Consider the following 15,576-nt stretch of genomic DNA (forward strand, 5'->3'; position numbering starts at 1 on the left):
CTGTGTAAATCAAAAACCCAAAAAATATACCAACAAAAAGCTTAATTGCCATCATATGGGATAATTTTTTTCAAATTTTATATCAATAATTTACGATAATTGATAACTCAATCACATGTATATATAGGGATTTAAGTTGTGGCAAAATTTAACAAGGTAGTTAATATATAAATGAATAAATAATGTTGCGTCTTAAAATACATAAAAATATTATTATGATATATATTATACCACCTAAATGATTTGACAAAACCATCACACTTTTCTCTTTGTTTTTCATTTTACTAAAAATGTTAAGTACATTCATGTTATTTTATCATTGAAACCATATAAAAAAACTACAAAACTCATCAAAAACGATATCATATTATTTGTGTTTTTTATCTTAAGCATTTTATTGATTTATTGAATTATTCGCCCATGTAAAGCCAATATAAAGTTTTTAAACTTTGAGATATCTATGTTATTTTAAAGTGACTCCAAGTAAATGAAATGTTTTCTCGATCCTCTTTCTTTTTCCTTTTCATTTACGTACAAAACTAGGCGAATCCCCACGTGTTGTGCGAAAATATAATTATATAATTAAAATAATAACTTTTAACAAATTATTATTAAAAATTTCTACTTTAAAAAACAATAAGTAGTAAAACAAACTTATAGTTAACCTATTAATTATATTCTTCATAGTTTTAAACCAATGGTGATGTATACCATTAATTGATAATTTTATAGACCATTAAAGTTGTGTAAATTATGTATCAAACGTATGTTGATTTATATATATAACGAGTAATAAATAGTACAAAAAAATAAATACTATAAGTTTTAATAACATGTAAACACTAAAACATATATTATAAAATATGTATTAGTACAATTTGTACAAAAGAAATATACAAAAATCAACATACATTTGATATATAGAAACATTATTATCCCAAGATTCAACAAAACTATTTTTTTAACTCTTCATATTTGAATCACAAAAATATTTTCAAACATATGAATATTTTTTTTGTGATCAAAACATACTTATATACTACTAATATAAATTATAAAATATATAAATGAGAGTAAAATAAAAAGGCATTAGTCATTACTAATTGATAATCATAAGTTAAAAACTCTTGAATTGTAAGTATACATAAATTAGAAAACTCTATGATATGTAGTGAGAGTTTCAAATGAATGTGGTGTTTGGAAATATGCATATATTATTAGATATACTAGGCATATCTTCGCGTGTTGAGCAGGAATAAAATTCAGTAGTGAAAATCATAACAAATAGAATTTTAACCTACACACAATGATACATCCCATGCATTCTTTGTGTAAAGAAGAATTTTGAAAATGAAGAATTAGAAGAAAAAATATGACAAATGACTCCACCGACATTCTCTAATATTTTTAATTCACTTACCACCATCTAGTTTTCTAACCCAAATCTAATTTAACTGAGTGTTAGGTACCCTTACTCTACATCACCTTACAATTAACCTTTTCATGCCTTGTTAATTTTGAAAACAAATCTCAACATCTTGATGCATATGAAAATACTTTATAAGGGATAATGACTTAGGAGGGTAATTAGGTTTCCAGTTTGTCCGTATTAGGTCACTAAGGTTTTTTTTGTGCGTATTAGACCAATATGGTTGTTATTACCGTTTAGAAATAGTCCTTTTACCGGTTTTAACCGGTAAAAATGACTATTTGTAAACGGTAATAACAACCATATTGGTCTAATACGCACAAAAAAAACCTTAGTGACCTAATACGGACAAACTGGAAACCTAATTACCCTCCTAAGTCATTAACCCTAAATTTAAACACATTGAGAATATATGACCATTAACAGCAAACTAATTCGTTTAGAACTCGCGTCGTCCCATATAACCTGCTACTCCTCTATATGGCGAAGCTCTTCATCTATAGTCGTCCCTTTGGGGACATCCGATAAAATTGGAACGATACAGAGAAGATTAGCATGGCCCCTGCGCAAGGATGACAAACACAAATTGAGAAATGGTCCAAATTTTTTTTAACCCTTCGTCGTCTTCTCTGGAACCCTAATTCCATTTTCAAATGCTAATAGAGTCAATTGCAATTCTTATGTTTCGGTAGTTCATCTACTGAAGTCATGATCAGACAACATGTGGATTCCATGGTCAAATTGATCTTCTTGTTGATGTCTTCAACCATTTGTGGCAAGTAAGGGTGATCTTTCTTTTTACAACGTCTCCTTTAAGTTTTTTACTTTTCCTGTCATTAAGTTTCATGCTTTATAAACTTCCGTTTATGTGTTGTATATAGTATGTATGTGTTTGTTTATGTGCTGATTTTTGATTAATTTTGCAACTTCAGTTTCTTAGTTCATATTGTGGTTTTGCTTTTTATAAAATAATTGATAATAGGCAACCTCTGCAAGTCCTTGTTGGTTTTACATTTTCATTCGTTATCAAATGTAGACATTGATGGGAGGTATCAAAGTGAGATTGTATTTGTACATATGAATGTGTTCATGTAAACATTTAAATGACAAAAAAGAAGTTATTGATAAAATGTTGCATATTTATGTAATGAAGATCATCAATCATATGAGTTTTTGGACTTAGAAGTTTTGGAAGGGTTGTGAGATAAGTTTAAATGGAAGAAACTATTTTTAGTCAAACAAGTCAGTCACATTGATTAGTAAGCATGTTTTCTAAATAATTAGGGTTAATGACTTAGGAGGGTAATTAGGTTTCTAGTTTGTTCGTATTAGGTCACTAAGGTTTTTTTTGTGCGTATTAGACCAATATGGTTGTTATTACCGTTTAGAAATAGTCATTTTTACCGGTTTTAACCGGTAAAAAGGACTATTTCTAAACGGTAATAACAACCATATTGGTCTAATAGGCACAAAAAAAACCTTAGTGACCTAATACGGACAAACTGGAAACCTTATTACCCTCCTAAGTCATTATCCCTACTTTATAACGATTTCGACTTAGTGCAACCTCAAACGCCTATGTATATGTCTCTATTTATTATCCATATACGAAATAATTTAAAAATTGTGATTTAGGCAAACATGTATATAATAAGCATATAGCAACACAAACCGTTGTATTCAACAATTGTAAATTTGATAGATCATTTTTTATGTCTAGAATCATTATGGTAATATGAAAAATAAAAATGGAATTCTATAATAAACAAATCAATATAATTGTATCTCTAACACATTTTAATTAACAAAATTAAGTATCATTAATTAAAAATAATTAAGGTGTAGTGATTCTTATATAAGTTGAAGGTCATGATAGTTTCAAATGACGATGGTTAAGAATAAAAAAGACTATGTTATAAAATATTTAAGGGTAAACCAATTTAAATAATTAAATTAAATATTATGTTGAAATCTGAAGAGTTAATATTAAAATTAGAATAATAATGGAGTTTAATTTATTAAATAAAATAAAAGATCCAAAAATTTTCTAGGTTTCAAATGAATATGATTAAATTATTTCAGCATATATATATATATATATATATATATATATATATATATATATATATATATATTATGTTGAAATGTGAAGAGTTAATATTAAAATCAGAATAATAAAAAAGTTTTGTAGGTTTTAAATGAATATTATTAAAATATTTAGACAACTATTATAATAGATATTTCACAACTTGTTTTTATTGCGGTTGGTTTTATGATTCCAATCATTCGTCATCACATAATAAGTTCAAAACATGTGTAGAAAGTTGTGCTCATGTTTGTAAGGATTGGGCATTTATACATTGAAGAACAAATAGGCAATTTGGTAAATCATAATGAAAAAACCAAAAATAAAAAACTATAACTATGAATGTATTTTTCACATGGGAAATGTGGCACCCATGGTACCACGTTGTCAAAGAATTGAAAAGAAAATGTGTAATAATTATAGATGTGTTTATCAAGAATAAAAAAATATAAAAGAAAGATATTACTTGAGAAACAAATATGTGAAAATGCCATAAAAATTCTCAAATTTGTAAGCTTTTGTCGGGTTTCCCTATAATTGAATTTTATGTCCATTAATGCTCACATTTGAATTAATTTTATCATTTTTGCCCTTCTGTAAGGTTTTCCGGTCACAGATGCTTGTGTGGAGATAAGTGATGACATGGAGTGTCACGTCAGCTTGGTACTTGGACAAGAAAAATAATGGCGCTAAGGTGAAGAAAATGTAGGAAGTGAGATTCAAACTAGCACCACAGGAAACAAAAGGCGAGCGCCTTACCGCCAAGCCAACAAAAGTTTCATGTTTTTCATTCTGGTTTTTTATATATAATTGATGCATTGTTGTTATTATTATTGTTATAAAAGGTTCCAGTTAATCAGATTATATATTAATTCAGAGATAAAGATATCAAAAACTCCCCAGATTTGGTGGTTAAAGGCGATGCCTTAATGTTGCCAATTTTCTTTAGCAACGCTTCCCTTTATCTTATGAGTGTGTCAAGTCAGACGTGACATATTATGTCAGTTGTCACGTCGGCAAATGAATCCAAGTAAGCATCCACGAGGCTTGGTTGACCGGCTAGGGAGAGCAAAACCGGATAAATGTCCAAAAGTGATAAAAATTTAGCTAAATATGAGGCATTAACGAACATAAATAAACAACTTTGGGTAAAATTGACAATTTCCTATAAACTTGAGGATTTTTGTGACATTAACCCAACAAATATTTTCCTGAAAATAGTTGTTGCGAAAACAAGAAAGAGCATTACAATATAAGTTTCGAAAAATTCATAAGATTTTATTTGTGCCAAGGAAATTAATTATTAGTAAAACTCACCCACAACCGGAGTCTAGAGTTTGAACTGTTTCTATTGATTAAATATTCAAGTTCATATTAATCTTGTCTTGTGATCTTTCCTAAAAATAGCTAAATGACAAAAAAAGGCAACATTACTCCTCTGCCCCCCCCCCTTTTTTTTTCCAAAACGGCCAACAACCCATAACATCATCTTGTCCTGCTATCATGACAAAAGCCGACACACAATCAAGCTTTTGTATGAAGGGTATATAAGTCGAACAACCTAAATTCTCAATTAAAAAATCTCACAAATCTCCCATAAAAAGGTAAGATCAAAACAAACCTTTAAAATCACTATCTTGTAAGTTAGGTGTTGTTTGTTTTTTCTGAGGCAAAATGTCTGCAGTCTGCGGACCAGATCTGTAGACCTCTGCAGTAGAAGAGGTGGACCAAACGTCTGCAGTATGAAAAAAGAAGACTGTTTGTTTTTTTAACATCTGCGGGCTACTAAAATAAACTGAAATCTATATAAACTGATTTTTTTAAACTTCAAAGTGATTTTTTTAATATTTTTATAACTTTGTTATATAGATCAACTTTTATGTATTATTGTATAAAAAATAAAAATAAAAATGGTATGAATTAACGTATATATTTGATAAAAACCAACAACTTTGGTTGCAAAGTTATAACTAAACATTATAATTAGTGATCAAAGAATTTGATACATAAATGGATGAAAATAAACTTTGATTTTTTCAATTAAATCCATTAAAAACATACCATAAATATTTTCTCGAGAAATTGACGATACTGTATTAAATAATGTTTTACAAAATTTGGCAAAAAAATATAAGAATATATTATGATCTTTTTTCATATTTATATAAACAACTTCAATGACTATTATTGTAATAAATCTTTATTTATAAATTTGTCAAAAATATCATGTTTGTATCGTCGAACGTTTTTTTTTTAAGTTTTGTAATTTTTTTTCAAATTGTTTATCATTAATAAAGTTGGAAAAAATATAAATTAAAAAAAAACTTAAAAAAAATAAAGATATATATGTTTTTTAAGGCTAGAAGATGTCTGAAGATGTTAGAAGACTTTGGTCCACATCTGCGCCAAGAAGAGGGCGCGCAGACATTTTTAGGTCTGCAGTCTTCAGAAAAACAAACAGTCTGCGAAGGCTAATGTCTGCGCGGCGCAGACAGAAGAGGCTACGCAGATCTGCAGACAAAAAACAAACACTACCTTAGTCTTTCTCCGCATACTTAAGCGCATAGTCTCCTACTCAAACATGAGGTACCTCTAACAATTTTGCTCTCAAATAACACTTTTAATAATGGGAAATCTTGAGAAAAATCATTATATTTTGGGTTTTATTAAGGATAAAGCCATGTGTTTTTTTAACAAAAAATACAAAAGACCAACATTTGTTTTTTCAAAAAATGATAAGTAATTGGTAATCGTTTGAACATTTGGGATTTTAACTGGTAACCTTCAAAAAAATCTTATATTTTGTATTTATTAACGATAAGGCCATGACTTTTTAATAGAAATATAATCTTATTGTATTCTTTTCTGGCATAAGGTATTATCTTATAATAATCTTACTATAATCTTATTTTCTTTGTTTGAATATTTCAAATAACTTTTAACAACTACTAGGATGTTTTAACTTTTAATTTTTTATGTTTTAAATCATTTTACACATTTCAAAAACTTACAAGCTACTTTTGTTGAACATTTTTATACACCATATGAAAGTTACAAACTTAGAGCTTCTAAATTTAAGCAACCAACTGGTTTTGCTGAATATAACCCTTTGTATGACATATTTGTATTTGGCTAGCGTTATATTGATTGATATTGATTTAGTGTTAAGGTACAAAATGCCAACAATTTAAGATATGATTCCAATTACATAAATTTTTTTAACATTAACCCATGATCAGAAGGTGAGAGAATTCGTAGATGAATTGGTCTTTTCTATTGTACTAACGTTTAAAATTACAGGAGTTTGGGATTATAAATATTAAATACATACACAAAACAAAACAAAACATGACTATACCTTTTTTCAACAGTTTTTACATACACAGTTTAATGACACCCACAAAGGGGATTTATCCTCATCCCTCCATGAAAAAAAAAAAACTCCTGCAGGACACCAACACATAGCTCAAAATGTGTTCCAAAAAAGGCATTGATTGTACTTTGGTAATATCAAAAAGAGTAAATTACACTTTTGGTCCCTAAATATAGCTGATTTTCTTTTTCCAATTTTGGTCCCAAAAAGTTTTTCTTATAAATTTGGTCCTTGTTTGAAGTTCTCGTAACATTTTTGGTCCATGTTCAATAGAAACCTTTCAGGGCCAAAACTGACAAATCAGCCATGCTTAAGGACCAAAGAGGTAACTTTCCCAAAAATAGTCATTTTACTTTTTACTTGGAACAGACACCAAAAACGTTATAAAAACATGAAATAAGTACCAAACTGAAATAATAAAATAAAATAAAAAATATGCATACTCAAGGACCAAAGTTGTAAATCTCTGTATTGAAAAAGAAAAAGAAAGTTGGCGTACCTTCATTTTTGAGGGAGGCAAAGTGCAAATATCAAGAAGTGAAAGCAAAAATTCTATCTGCAATTTTAGTTCGGCAGATTGGACATTCGGAACAGGCAAGTGAACAAGATTTACACACTGCAAAAGCCAAAAAGGGCAAAAATGTAAAAATACGAAGTAAGTATTTAACAAGTATTGAAATAGCAACCAAGTTTAAGTTTGAAGTTTGAAGAAACTTACAACTAAAATGTCTGCAAGGAAGAAGCATTGTTGTTGTTGGTGACTCAAAGCATACTTTACATACATGAGAATTTGCATCTCCCCCATTTCCATTGTTGTAACTCACCTCTTTCTCCTTCTCCTTCATCTCTTGCATTCGAGCCTATATAAATGTGCACATTTTACTTAATTATCACTCATGAAATAGCAACGAATGTGAGTAAATGACCTTTTTACCCTTCTGTTTAAAAAAAAGATGTTGAATAACAAATGATTGTTTCCAGATTAAGTCCATTAAGCCAAACGAAAACATGCACTAAAGTCTTGTGTTTCGTTTTTGGACTTGTCTAAATATGAGCAAATGACCATTTTACCCTTTTTTTGTTTAAAAGAGATGTAAGTACCTTCAAGCGAGCAACAAGGGGCTCTTCTTTCACCACATCATGAGCTTTTTCTGAACCATCCAAAACTTGTCTCTCTTTAACAACTATATTATCCCGACCACCGTTTTCTACTTTCGGGTAATTTACAGTTTCACCCCTCTCAATTCCATTACTATTCGATTCATTAACTGTTACACCTTTCGCCTCTTTCTTCAACTGAGCAACAAGAACCCACATATTAGCCAAATCATTCTCCAAAGCCGCTTCCTTTTTCTTCATTTCCTCAGCCTTTTTCCTATATTCCTCTTCTATAACTTCTTTCTCAGATAAAGCAGCCTCAAGTCTCGCTTCCCTTTGTTTCCTTGCTTGTAACTCCATTTTTAAATCTTCAGGGTCAAGATTCCATGAGTCAAAATCATCTTTGACTCGGCTGGAAGATCGCCCTTTTCGACCATTTTTAGCATCGTACTTTCTGGATTTGGAATTTGCCAACTCGCAAGCAGACATTAACTCCTTTTCAAGTTTTGCGTTTTCTAGGGACAGTTTGGTAATTTCACTGGCTAGATTCTTGAGTTCAACCGCAGCAGCTGAAGCTAATTCCTTAGCATACGAAGCTTCTTCTGAAAGTTTCTGATTCTGTACACATAATCCGCTGTTCTCCTCTAGAATGTGAATTTGTTCTAGCTTTAATTTCTCATTTTCTACCTCCTGATTAATATTATAAAACGGATTTAATTAATTATTTGCCAGAATTTAATTTTGCTAAATAACAACATAAGTTATATAACATACCTGAATCTTGATTTGTGTTCTTAGCTCATCGATGTAGTCTTTAGATCTTGGATGTTCTGAAGATGTAAGGAGCTGTTGTTCAAGCAACATGATTCTTTCTTGCAGTTCTTTAACTTCAGTACACTGCAATAGAATAAAGAAAATTAAAAAACATGTGTTATTTTAAATACAAAATAAACAATGTATTCGACAAATACTATAAAAAAATAGACACAATTCAAAAGCTACATGTCTTTGTTTTATAAATTATAAATACAGATACCCTGTTTTGCAATTCTTCCTGGAGGATGCGGTTGTCTGCTGACATGATCTGCAATTATAGACGATGTTACGACTTTTGAGGAAAATTATTAGCAATTAATGTCATGAGTTGGGTTAAAATGTCGATACTAACCTCTAACTCAAAACCCTTTTCATCACACTGTGTCATTAACTTCATCATTGTCTGTTTTGGAGAAACAAAAAAAGGAAATGTTGGTAAATTAGTTAATGTATAGGTTGTGGATTGTGGAAAGACAATAACTAAGTAAGAAAAAATAAAGAGAAAAAAGTGTACCTGTTGCATATCAGTCAATGATGTATTAGAAATTGAAGCTTCATTGCTTTCAACAATCTGTCTCTCCAAAGCCCTCATTTGCCTTCTTTTTTCTTCTATTTCACGCTCCAGGTCCTCTATCTGATCATCACCATATGTTTATAAGTAATCTAAAGGATTTGAATATATAATATAATAATAATAATATATACAGAGGAAAGAGGGGTAACAAAGCTTTACTTGGGTTTTTGAGCTCTCAGGATCATTGGCAGATTGTTCTACTAAACGTTTCATGGTACTTGAACTGAATGCAATCTCTCCTGCAAGCATTTTCACTCTTTCCACTAGAAGGTCCATTTCATCTATTGAAAGTCCACCCTGTGGTCAAAGTCAAAGTCAAAGTCAAACATAACATATTAAAAAAACTAAGGTTTCTACTTTATATATTTATATAAAAGTAGAACTATCATGTACTGTATGTGTTGAAATGTGATATTAAGAGATGAGAGCTCCATGAAACATACTGTTAGCAGCTTTATACCACTAGCAGAACGAGTAATGACTTCACCCGGTTGAGTTGACTCGGTAATAGAATCACCAGAAATTAAGTCACTGTTCAAGAGCAGAGAACCATTCTGAAACAAATAGCATCAACAAAAAAGTTAAATCATTAATTCTAAAATTCCATTGTGAGGCCACGTAAAACATGGGAAATTAAATTGAGAATGTTTAAACTAACATCATCATCGTTAACAGAAAGACTCTGTTGACCAGATGCATCGGTCAACCCAGGAATTGTATGTTTTGAGGAAACAAGTATTAGCTTTGTGAGCCTCTGAATTCGGCTCATGAGAGCAGCTTTGGCTTCTTCCTCTTCTTCTAATCGTGATTGCATTTTCACTTGTCCTTCTTCCAACTATAATACAAATTTTAAAACATAAAAAAAGTGAACTAATTTATACACTAAAAGAATTTGTACTAATAGCAAATAAAAAAAAGAAAATGAAATAGAACCTTCTGCTTTAATGTCATTATCTCTTCTGGATTGACACCTCCTACAAGCATCCCTCTACGAAATTGATCAAGCTCTAGTTTAAGAGCTGATATCTCTCTTTGGTACTTCTTAATCAAAGATTTTTCATCAATAATCTGTAATAAGATGAATAGTTTAAGATTAATACTTGTGTTTTTAGTAAACTGAAAAACAGATAAAAACGCTGATGTCATCATGTCATAACAATTAACAAACCTTATTGCGAGAGGCATAGATTTCAATACGTTTTGCCCTGCTTGCAAATTTTAATGTATTGTGAGTCTCCTCCATGCTACTAGATGCTGGAGTTATAGTACAAATAAGCTGGAAAGAGAAAAAAAAAATTTGATTATGGGTCAAAGATACAAGCATGTTGCTTTGCTAATCAGTAAAAAAACATAAAGTATGTTGCTTTGTAATGAATATATAACTTAAAAAGTCAAGTTTATTAATGCTTACTGAAACATGGCCATGGCCACTCAATGAAGACTGTAGAATGCGAGTAAGTTTTGAATCTCTGTAAGGAACATGAGATGCCTTTCCCTCACTAAGTTTTCCAATTACCTGTGATTTCCACAATTCAAATACGTTATCCAACTTTATAAATTAATACATTTTATATTGAAGAAATCCAAATTCTCTTACAGTTCCAAGGGTTAGAAGACTTTTGTTTATGTAAGATCCTTCTTTCCTTCTCAGTCCAGTTGTTTCAGTTTTTGAGCTCTCTGATCCCGCTAGATCGATTAAATTCTAGAAAAAATAGAAAAATGATTTTGAATAAAAGATGGAATGAAAATTAAGTGATATAATAATAGGGAGACTTTAAAACAAGGTGTGGACATACAAGTTGAGAAAATATGACTCCATCATATTCGTCACCATGAGCACTACTTTCAATCATCTGCAAGTTCAAATATATGTTAGAGATCGTTGATACAGTTAACAATGAAACACATAAGTTTATTTTTTTAGCAGTTGACCTACTTAGCTGTTGAGTAATAAAGTCTTAAATTGTTAGTTTAGTTTTGTAATTTTGTTATTATATAACTTCAGCTGTTTTGTTTGTTACATGTTTAACGTTGGTTTATCTGTTAACTTGATTGTAAGCTTTCAGCTGTTGATTTAGTTAAGTTTATGACAGTGTTAGTTCAGCAAATAATTTATCCGTCAGTTTTAAATTTAAGCAGATAATTTAGTTATTAAATTTATGTCGTAACTCATAATGTTACTGTAAATTGATTATTTCAGCTGTCAATTTCTCTAGTTGTCAAGTTTATGTTACTGTTAAAAAGGTTAGTTCACTTTTGTAACTGTGTTTTTTGCACTTACATTATTTCATTATTCCATATCTAGTTAACTAGTTTCTTTTACTTGTTCACTTAATAATTTGCAGTTTGTAACATTGGAAATACTAGTTTATTATCTTTGAACTTATTATGTCATGCTAAACTATCTATTATTCTTTCAATATCATTTATTTGTTTATTTTCTTTTTTCGATTTTTCTTGCTTTCTGACCTTGAAAAAGTAAACGAAGTCAACAGCATAAACTCAGAAACTGAATATGTTTACAAGATATGTTTATTCCATAACAAATGTAAGCTCATAAAGAGATGAAAAATTACAGCTATAAACTTCATGTGAATCACATACCAGGGTAAATATTGTGTGACTACGGCTGCTAAGAAGATTAAAATTATTTGAACCAATGTGCCTGTGCTCTGCATACAATAAATAAAAAAGAGTTAGATTATATTCGTATCTATGTAAATCATTCTCAATCATATAAGTTGATCTAATATGCACACACAGAAAATAATCTATAGTTGATTTCACCTTAGGATCTCTAGAATATATATATATATATATATATATATATATATATATATATATATACACACACACACACACACACACAGATAGATTGAGCAGTACCTTCACCAGCAGCAATGAAAGAAAGGGCATGTCCAGGAGACAAAACCACCTCTTCCTTTATACCCTCAACATATGTACCCTTTCCATGAATAGAAAACAATAATAAGAACACACAAATATATATAAATTTATCACCACATAACATGATGATATAATACCAATAACATGATGATTATGCAACATGGAATTATGGTAAGTTAATGGAGAAACCTGTGAATCTTCTCGAACACGCAGATTTTGTCCTGTTGGATCAAGTAGATCATTGATCACCTGACATGAGAAAGCATAAGCACTTAAGCAGAGCATGGTGAATCAAAGAATGTTGCTTATAAAGTTCATTTATGATCCTCAATCAAAAATAAAGCAACTACATATATTATTGGCCATGAGAAAAGAAACCTCATTATATATCTCAATGTAGGACACACGCAATAAGAACTCCCTTCCTGGCGTCTGAAAAGTAAATGCAAGGTGTTCATTATTCATAAACAAGAATTATGACATAAATAATAAAGCAAACATACCAAAACTGCACACAGAATGTGTGTAAGTATTTTTTTATGAATATATGTAATGTATGTGTATTATGTATTTATGTATATGTATGTGTGTATATGTTCATACATATATCATGTATGTAACGTAAGCAAGTACACACATACATATAAGAGGGAGTTCTAGAAGAACACTTACATCCTGTATAATGCTGAAAACGTCCTTTATTGCCAAAGGTATTATTCCTGGAGAATTATGATCACCCTGTGAAAAGAAATAAGAAGAATAAAGAGTTCTGGAGAACATAAAGCAACTACAGAGAGTGTGAAGGGAAATACAAACAACCATTAGGTAACAACTTTGCTTTCCGTTTTTGTGAATTTGTGCTACATTTCAGTTCTATAAAATATAAACAGTTACACCCATTAGCATACTTTCTAGCTGCTACAAGCTCTTAAACCTAGAGAGATTACAGAATGCCACCTTTAAAATCTAGCATTTAATTCACTTATCCTACTACAATGAATTTGTCACTTAAAATAATCCTGCAAAATTTACTATAATTAATAGATACAACTTATGGTTGTATTCTTACTCCAGGTATCATCACTGACAATTTATTATTTGCTGCACTGATATCTTGCTATAGAAACGCTGGAAGTATATAGCTTACTTTGGATAGTACCCGAATTCATCAAAATGGACAAATTCAGCAATCATTGTATGAACTATGTTTCAGGTCTTGTCTATCTGTATAACTTAACAACATGCAATATATGGATCTTTTGCTAATAGACACTCATATTTATCAACAGAGCTGCTTAATGGCTAGCCAGTAGCCACTGTGAAGATAAAGTCCAATTTAAATTGGATGTATTGCTAATTGCTATAGACCACAAGCTCCTATCATATCCTTTTTATGATACATATCAGCTATTACTCATTTACTCCATAACCAATATTAATTAAACTCCTCAAACAATGGGTTACACATACTATATTCTTACTAACTGCCATCTTAAATGCAATATGAGCTTGTAAATACCACTCAAGATCATTACAGATTTACAGTTCATTAATATCACAGAAAAAAAAACTGTGCTTACATGCATAGTATGTGTCTTCCCACTGCTTGTTACACCATATGCAAATACAGTTCCTGCATTTGCAGTCATACATTAGCCCCAACTAGTGTTTTGCTAAATCCCTTTTTTTAATTTGTACGATGAATAAACTCAGGGAAGTAGCATAATAGTGTTTTTTAAATTGGATCTAGTTTTACCACACCATTTATGCCGTCCATAGCAGCCTTTATAACAGGTCCAGCAGCTACTTCATACACTTCATGAGTCTCCGCGAAGGATCCAAACACTCTATCTGTTATACAGAACATACAAGGTAAGTAACCCTAATCTGAGATGAACTTCCATTTTAACTTCAACCAGTGTTGTAACCATTTTAGGTTGGTTTATTTAATAATCGAGAAGGCCAAAGTTTGTACCAAACGCATATGAAGTGGCCGGATTGTACTCATTGCGCACAAGTTTATCTCCGTCGGCGTACCACGCAATCTCATCTCCTCTCTGATACTCTCTTTCACTACAGACACCACAAATTTATCACATTGTCTTGGAACTGTAGCAAATCCAAACCAAACACTTCGGATATACCTAAAACCAATTCAAATTCAAGATCTCGAAATTACCTCAAAGGCCTAAACCGAATCGTGACGGAAATGCTGTCACCTCCTGCCGGTCTGGAGAATTCATCAATCGGCTCATCTATCAACTCATCGGCAGACGGATAATCTACAGGCGAAGGCGCGTCGTAAGCACCTCGAGAGTACATCGATTCAGATGTAGTCCGACCAAGAGTATCAGATCTTGAACCGTAACCGTTCCCTGAGCCGCCTCCGTAGAAAGTCGCAGCGGAGGATGATGATCTATGTACAGTCTGCTTGAAAGATGAAGACGATGAAGATGATGAAAACGGACTTGAAGGCTTCTGGTTGGGGAATGGTGAACTACTTCGTCCTCTTGAAGAGGAAGCGGCCATTGACCGATTTAACTCACAGATTCAACAACCGGACAAAATCAACCAATAATAACTCAATTAAAAACATTGAATATGTCAGAGTTCCCCCATGTTCCTTGGTTAGTAGAACCTAAAACCAACATTGGTTCAGTCGGTGAGTGATTCGAAGCTCCTCTAGAGAGAGAAAATCACAGTATTGTATATATATCTGATCGAGAAGCTCCTCTAGAGAGAGAAAGTCAGGGTGTACGTCTATATACTTTCATATACGTACAGAGAGAGAAACTGTGTGGTAGGAAATGGTGTGTGTGTGTGTGTGTTTCTTCTGGTTTACGACAAAACGCGAGCAGAGAGAGAGAGAAAGGAAGAGAGTGGGAGGGAGGTAATCGAACAATGGAAGGATATTTTTTAAGTTTATTTAACCTTTTTAGATATTTAATTCATTAATTTAAAATTTTATATTTAATTTTGCATATATGCAATAGTTTTTATTTTACAATCAATATAATTATTATTTTACTTATAATATACTTAATCTATTAAAAACGTAGTTATATAATTTATGACATTTGTGTAAAATGATAGAGTAAAAAAAACGTTACATAATTGATAGAATAGAATATGTTATATATAAATAAATATATAATCCGTCTATCACACTTGTATGATTAAAAATCAATTAGAATGTGAAATATTTTGGTTTTATGATAAAAACATATTTATATAAAATATAATTTTGTTACTTAAAAAACATTTGTTCCGATATTCAAACAAATATGTTTACT

At 30.9% G+C, this 15,576-nt stretch overlaps 1 protein-coding gene and 1 non-coding gene across 2 annotated transcripts; one reads left to right on the top strand and one right to left on the bottom strand.

The window, feature by feature from the left end:
• Positions 1 to 1,934: 1,934 nt before the first annotated feature.
• On the top strand, positions 1,935 to 2,037 carry LOC145141540 (U6 spliceosomal RNA). The gene has a single exon (XR_013722735.1). It is a non-coding gene; the product is annotated as a U6 spliceosomal RNA (small nuclear RNA).
• A 4,733-nt stretch (positions 2,038 to 6,770) lies between these two features.
• On the bottom strand, positions 6,771 to 15,172 carry LOC145136356 (kinesin-like protein KIN-7D, mitochondrial). The gene is made up of 25 exons (XM_079070484.1): positions 14,463 to 15,172; positions 14,259 to 14,356; positions 14,045 to 14,134; positions 13,864 to 13,916; positions 12,956 to 13,021; positions 12,662 to 12,715; positions 12,473 to 12,532; positions 12,263 to 12,341; positions 11,981 to 12,048; positions 11,173 to 11,229; positions 10,974 to 11,078; positions 10,788 to 10,892; positions 10,545 to 10,652; positions 10,310 to 10,444; positions 10,035 to 10,211; positions 9,820 to 9,930; positions 9,536 to 9,673; positions 9,317 to 9,436; positions 9,155 to 9,205; positions 9,023 to 9,070; positions 8,761 to 8,883; positions 7,990 to 8,676; positions 7,607 to 7,748; positions 7,388 to 7,504; positions 6,771 to 6,959 (listed from the first exon to the last, which is right to left on the bottom strand). The coding sequence occupies exons 1-24, from the start codon at positions 14,810 to 14,812 to the stop codon at positions 7,419 to 7,421; spliced, it is 3,111 nt and encodes a 1,036-aa protein (XP_078926610.1). The 5' UTR covers positions 14,813 to 15,172; the 3' UTR covers positions 6,771 to 6,959; positions 7,388 to 7,418.
• Between the last annotated feature and the right edge of the window lie 404 nt (positions 15,173 to 15,576).

This window comes from Lactuca virosa, chromosome 9, assembly GCF_052849685.1.
Source record: "Lactuca virosa cultivar CGN04683 chromosome 9, Lactuca_virosa_CGN04683_v6, whole genome shotgun sequence".
Classification (NCBI taxonomy): Eukaryota; Viridiplantae; Streptophyta; class Magnoliopsida; order Asterales; family Asteraceae; genus Lactuca; species Lactuca virosa.

Bases quoted from the DNA above. Each gene is read 5' to 3' on its own strand.
- LOC145136356 (XM_079070484.1), bottom strand. From the start codon at position 14,812: ATGGCCGCTTCCTCTTCAAGAGGACGAAGTAGTTCACCATTCCCCAAC. The intron at 14,135-14,258 runs GTACAAACTTTG...TCTGTATAACAG, and splicing joins GGCCACTTCATATGCGTTTG to ATAGAGTGTTTGGATCCTTC. The intron at 9,931-10,034 runs GTTAGTTTAAAC...TATTTGTTTCAG, and splicing joins TTTCTGTTAACGATGATGAT to AATGGTTCTCTGCTCTTGAA.